Genomic DNA, 6,991 nt, shown 5'->3' on the forward strand with positions numbered 1-6,991 from the left:
GTGTTTCAGAATGTCTCAGCGTGAGATGACTTACCACTGCTCTCATCTGCTGCCCCATCAAGCTGGGGGATGGACAGACTGGCGAATAGAGTGTTATTCCCACTACACTCCATGTCTTCGTCAGAGGACACCTGCTGCTCATCACTGAAGCCGTCCTCTGCATCCTTCACACCAGGCCTGTACACATAGGAATAACAGCATCACTGAGTAAACAACAACTTTTATCTGATTGCTAATGCTGTGTTTCCACTATCGAAACCAAACAAGCAGTGTACCCCACATTTCCCTTAACCATCACCGAGCATAGCCTCCAGGATTGACACAGACCATCCTGCTTTGTTTTTCAAGTGTATTTTCTCTCTGTTGGTCTGTTTAGATGACGGAGGGGCTGCTCCTCTCTCTCACACACACAATCAGCTGTATTTTACACATGGTAATTAATGCTAATGCTTGATGTGTGAAGGCGCAGACATTTAACCAATCACCGGCGACTGCGCTGCATACACCTCCCCCCTCACATCCCTGGTTCTTGATGCAGTCACACAGCAGTGGAAATAACGCAGAACCTGTAATGAGTGTTACTCGGCACGGCACGTTTCAGTAGGTTCCTATAATGGAAAAATCCCTTAAGTGTCTATTTGTTTGTGCTTAAACAGAAGCACAGAGACAAGTACGGGAATAGTAAAACTTACATACACCAATTTCTTATTTTTCTTTGTATTTGTAAAGCTTGTAACTTAGATTATCCTTTCTCCACCTTTTCAGACACACTACAGGCTAAGTCCAATGTTAAACCCAATTCAATGAATCTACACTATTTACCATAAGAACGGGGCCAAATTCTAGCCAGATTAGCTGTTGTTTACCAATCATATTAAAGAGGGAAAATTGTAACACATCTATACAGAGATGTGGACGACACCACAGTGATAGGTCGCATCACTGGCGGGAACGAAGCAGCCTACAGGAGGGAGGTGGCCAGTCTGGTGTCATGGTGCAAGGACAATAATCTCAGCCTCAACACGGACAAGACGAAGGAGATGATAGTGGACATGGGGAAGGAGAGAAGAACTCATCGGTCACTGTTCATCACTGTGGAGGCTCAAAGGGGTGTAAGATTTGAGTCTTATAGACTCTAGTTACTTTATAAGCTTTAGTTACTTCTCATACCTGTAGTTCCCTTTAGTTACCTTTCATAACCTTATTTTCCTTGTTTATACACATTACTGCTATATTGATGACTGTCCAGAACTATTGAGCTTTGGTTATTCTTAATACATTTATTTTCCTTGCTTATATATCTTACAATTGTATTGATGAGAATCAAGTGATACTGAGGTAGAAACTGTCTGTTTCAACTTCTGTAGAGATGAGATGTCTGCATCTCCTAAATGACCAGACAGCCTATTTACATTTCAACAGAGACAGGGTGGTCTGTTTTGCACTCACACCTAGACCCGCTTGGCGTGTTCCAAGTTTGGCTTTGTCTTGAGATGTCCTGCAGAGGGCAGGTGCTGCAACCTGAGATCACAACTTGGCCAGTTTAGCATACTTATTAGCATCACACACACCGGGGGCCTGAAACTCAGGCCACCCATTGTTCGGGGCCCATTGATCAAGATCAAGCTGCCACCTGAGACACACACACACACACACACACACATACCTAGATTTACCACATTCCAACATAGAAGTGCGGGCTCCGGCTCACACCAAATGGCCAATAGGATCACAAACTATTGAAGGTTGCACCCCTGGTCAGGGCGGAGCAGCCCAGGAAGATAAATGTGTTGTAAAAACTTAATTCAGGATTCAGAACTTGGTTTTCCTGCGGGAGCTCTCTCTCTCTGAATCCAGCGCTGTAAGACTTTCCTGTTGTGATCAGACTTTTAGCAAACTTTCTCTTGATTTTAAACAGTCCTCTCCTGTCTTCACTGCTCGTGCTTCCAACAAAAGAACTGGGTTAATTTCTAACAGGGGAGAGTAGGTGAGCAGCTTCAAATACCTGGGCGTCCACATCAGTGAGGACCTCACTTGGACACATAACACCACACAGCTGGTCAAGAAGGCCCAACGGTGTCTGTACTTCATGAGGATGTTGAGGAGGTTTCGCATATCACGTAGGATTCTTAGCAACTGCTACAGCTGCATCGTCCACAACTGCTGTTCCAACTGGGTCTCCTTTACAGTTTGCCTTGGAGAACTTTATACCGATTTCTTTGTGACAGCTCAAATAATCAGTGCAACAGCAAAAATCCACTCATTGCCCTCTGGATATTGTCCCTGCTAGGATAATGAAGGAGGTCATTGACATTATTGGGCCTTGCCTGGTCACATTTATTAACAGCTACCCCTGGCTGGGTATTGTCCCTACTGCCCTCAAGCATGCTGTAGTCAGACCACTTCTCAAGAAGCCCAACCTCGACCCCACACTCCCTTCTAATTTTTGTCCAATCTCACATTTGTCTTTTTTTTTTTATCCAAGGCTATGGAGAAAATTGTCCTCACACAGTTATAGTCTCATCTTGAACTTTATGCTGTTGTCAATAAATTTCAATCAGGCTTTAGGTCCCGGCACAGCACTGAATCCGCACTATTGAAGGTGCACAATGATATTCTTACAGCCCTTGACACAAAGAGTCCCGTTGTTCTAGTGCTTCGAGATCTCACAGCAGCCTTTGACACCATGGACCATACAGTTCTCATTTCCCACCTTGAACATTGCGTCGGCCTGCGTGGTGCTGTGCTCAAATGGTTTATTTCTTTTCTGACCAATAGGACCTTTTCAGTTGTGATAAATAACTCTACTTCTACAATGGCCCCTCTTTCCTTGGGCAATGCCCAAGGCTCAATCCTGGCACCTATACTTTTTTCACTATATATGCTACTGTTAGGTTCAATTATCTCTGAACATAACATATGCTTTCATTTTTATGCTGATGATGTGCAGATTTACTTACTGTTGATGCAGAGTAATGTCAATGCACTAGCCCCCTTGCACAAGTGTTTGCGTGATATTAAACAGTGGCTCGCACAGAACTTCCTTCATTTGAATGAAGGGAAGACTGAATACACTGCTTTTAGCCCAGACTCTACTCACATCCCTGCGTGGTGCTGTGCTCAAATGGTTTATTTCTTTTCTGACCAATAGGACCTTTTCAGTTGTGATAAATAACTCTACTTCTACAATGGCCCCTCTTTCCTTGGGCAATGCCCAAGGCTCAATCCTGGCACCTATACTTTTTTCACTATATATGCTACTGTTAGGTTCAATTATCTCTGAACATAACATATGCTTTCATTTTTATGCTGATGATGTGCAGATTTACTTACTGTTGATGCAGAGTAATGTCAATGCACTAGCCCCCTTGCACAAGTGTTTGCGTGATATTAAACAGTGGCTCGCACAGAACTTCCTTCATTTGAATGAGAGGAAGACTGAATACATCACTTTTAGCTTGGACTCTACTCACATTGTATCCGGCCTAGGAGATAGAATTGATTTTAAATTTTTACTGTTCATGTTCAAGGCCATTAATGGCCTTGCTCCAGCATATCTGTCTGATCTTTTAACTAGTCATACCCCAGTCAGACCGCTGCGTTCCTCTGATAATCTTATTCTGTTTGTACTGTGACTATATCTAGAGTCGACCTAGAAAAAGCCATTCATGCTTTCATTAGCTCACGACTTGACTACTGCAACACCCTCTAAACTGGAATTAGTCGGTCTCTCCTCCATAGGCTCCAACTAGTACAAAATGTAGCTGCTTGCCTACTGTCAAACTCCCAAGTATGCTCACATCACCCCTGTCTGTCAGTCTCTTCACTGGCTTCTGGTACAGTATAGAATTGATTTTAAATTTTTACTGTTCATGTTTAAGGCCATTAATGGGCTTGCTCCCGGAGAAGATCACCAGGACTCCACTGCCCTCTCTGCAGAGCATTTACCACCATGAAGAATGGGCCTTATTCACCGACATATTGATGTGTTTTCTAATTTTCTTGTTAAGGTTCTAAGAAAAGTCTACGTCTGGTTCATGACTGCATTCTTAAACTGGAGAATTGTTTACACCTGTGTTCTTATATTGATGAATGCCATGTGTTTGTAAGTTGAAAGCTGCCAGTCATTCCTAATTGGCATAGGCTAATGCCCAGCGAACGCCCATAAAAGGGCATGAGACTGCAGGGAATTGAACTGGAAAGATCTCAAATCTGATGCAACAAAACAAACAGAAGAGAGACACTGACCAGTGGAGAAGGACAGGCTTGACCAGAGTTATCTGCGCTGGACCAGCACATCGGGGCCATACACAGCTCTCATGGCACTGAGCGGACCTCCATGAGTGCACCCAGGTCCCTTCATCTGCCCTAAGTCTGATCTCAAATGAAGTGCTGTACAACTAAACACTTAGACAGCCTTAACACTGGCCACAATATCTGAGAGACTTATAGACATTAACAGAAACTAGAGAAATGCATTTCCTGTCAAAAATATGTGTGGACGCTGATACGCTGAAGGTTCACCCTGAAAATTCCTGAAATCAATTGTTGAAACAACTGGAGGTTGAGAAGAAATGGCTGATGTTCTTTGTTGAAATAGTTAAGAAGAAATGGTTGAAATTCTTTGTTGAATAATCTGAAGGATGAGATGCAATAAATATAAGCAGGAATTGTCCTTGAAGAGCTGAACATTTGGATACCTGAATAGCTCTTCTAGCTGAAAGTATGCTGAACTTATAAAGATGTGAAAATTTTCCCACTGGTCCCCACAAAGTAAGTAAAACAAGTAGGGTTTTGTGTGTGTGTGGATGTGTGTGGGTGTATGTGTCAGACTAGTCCTACACACTGAGGACTTCTAGAGTGTGGCTATTGAAATGAAACAAAATGTAAACATCAATTATGCAAAAAATGTAAAAGATATCAAAAAGCTCCACACAAATTCTCATCCAGGTCATAGTAAGCTGGAAAAAAAACTTAGAAAAATCAAAAGGACTAGGTTTTTAGGTCAAAGATGTTTCACCTCTCATCCAAGAAGCTTCATCAGTTCTGACTGACTGGCGTTGAGTCGGAGATATTTATCCCCATCGGTAGTGTTTCAGTCCTTAGAAGGCCAACAATGTCCCCTAACAACTGAGTCGTTATATCCCAGTATCGGTGAGCGTCGTTACCTGTCTTTGAACCCTCACCTGTGGACCGACGCCTATTGTCCTGGTGGGCATGTTTGGGCAGAGATCTCAAAACAGGATTGTAGATGGGTGACAAGATGTGTCTTAGTCCACCACCCCTATTAATTATGGGGTGTTTAATTTGGACAAAAATAGCTTCCTTGAATTCCTCTCTCAAACCAGCAATGTTCTCTGGAGAGGATCTAGACTTCACTGTCCTCAAAAGAATGTCCTTTGTCCTTCAGGTGGAGGTGGACTGCTGACTCTGGTCCACTGGAGTTGGCCCTCCTGTGTTGGGCCATGCATTTGAGCAGCGGCTGCTTAGTTTCACCAATGTACAAGTCGTCACACTCCTGACTACACCTAATTGCATATACCACATCACTCTGTTTATGTCTGAAACCATCACAATCCTTCCAGCAGACAAAGGCAGATGTACAGTAGTCCTAAACTCAGCTGACTATTAGACCAGAGTTTCCGACCTCCTCAGTGACACCACCACCTATGAAGCACTGAAGAGGGACCCCACCAGTGGCTACAAGAAGAAGGTTATAGACTGTTTTCAGAAGCTGGAGAAGGAGGGCGCTATTGACCGGCAACTATACTACAAACTACCCCGGGGGGGCCATCCCTTGCCTTGCCCCCGGGGGGGGCATCCCTTGCCTTGCAGGAATCTTCCTAATCGCGTTTTATAAACAAATGTGTTCTTAAAAACAGTTGGTGAATGTGGCCCATTGTGTATATAACTATTCAATGAAGCAAGTAGATTCTTCACTCAAATACAACTGAAAAAAACTTGCCTGTGTAAGGCTGAGTTCTCGGGAGCCTCACTGTCCCATCGCTGTGACATTAACACACTGAGCTCTGCCTCTTCCTTGTCCAGCTCTGGCCCTGCCTCCTCCTCATCACTGTTGCAGTGGTAGCTCCTTGAACCAGGAATTGACTGGGACTGAGAATTCTGCCTAATGGGGGTCTGACAGAAACCATCATCCTCCAGCCCTGCCAGCAAATCAATGATGGCGTGGTCTTGGCTGCTGTCTGAACACAGAAACAAAGACATTACATCAAGAGCAACAACCAATAACTTTAAGCATGTCCTAAAGAGGTGGCGGGCTAGTGTGGGCTTGCTTATAGCCCCCCTAGCTTAGCCGCCATGTGTTGGAGTTTACCCCGGTGAACGAGAGGGTCGTTTCCCTGCGCCTTCGGGCCGGGGATAGGTCTCTCACTGTCATTTGTGCCTATGGGCCGAACAGCAGTGCAGAGTACCCAGCCTTCTTGGAATCTCTGGGAGAGGTGTTGGAAAGTGCCCCGACTGGGGACTCCATTGTTCTACTGGGGGACTTCAATGCTCACGTGGGCAATGATGGTGATACCTGGAGGGGCGTGACTGGGAGGAACGGCCCCCCCCCCGATCTGAACCCGAGCGGTGTTCTGTTATTGGACTTCTGTGCTAGTTACAGTTTGTCCATAACAAACACCATGTTCAAGCATAAGGTATTTGTTAACTTCATTACCAAGGTTTTCCTACCACATCAACACTTTGGCACAATGAGTGCCTTAAGACAAATGAAGGTAAAAAAAGGTGACATCAGAATGGAAAAAAAAATGGAGGTGGCTTGATCTCAACCAGAAACAAAAGCTGGCAACAGGAATGGCCTGGTAATCCACAATTAGTGTTTAGACAAATGTTTGTGTGATTGATCATCAAGCCAAATTGAACAAGATCATCAGCTCCCACCACCAGCAGAGCTTCGACCAGATCCCGAGGGAGACTGGAGACATTGAGTCCGAATGGACCATGTTCTCCACCTCCATTGCCGATGCAG

At 44.4% G+C, this 6,991-nt stretch overlaps 1 protein-coding gene across 1 annotated transcript in view; it reads right to left on the reverse strand.

Moving 5' to 3' along the window:
* Positions 1-6,991, reverse strand: part of rev3l (REV3 like, DNA directed polymerase zeta catalytic subunit) — a 101,212-nt gene that overhangs the window by 34,696 nt on the left and 59,525 nt on the right. Inside the window, 2 exon segments of the mRNA XM_020614085.1 lie at positions 35-177; positions 5,966-6,203. Coding sequence (XP_020469741.1) covers positions 35-177; positions 5,966-6,203 — 381 coding nt within the window.

Source organism: Monopterus albus, unplaced genomic scaffold, assembly GCF_001952655.1.
Source record: "Monopterus albus unplaced genomic scaffold, M_albus_1.0 scaffold142.1, whole genome shotgun sequence".
NCBI classification, from domain to species: domain Eukaryota; kingdom Metazoa; phylum Chordata; class Actinopteri; order Synbranchiformes; family Synbranchidae; genus Monopterus; species Monopterus albus.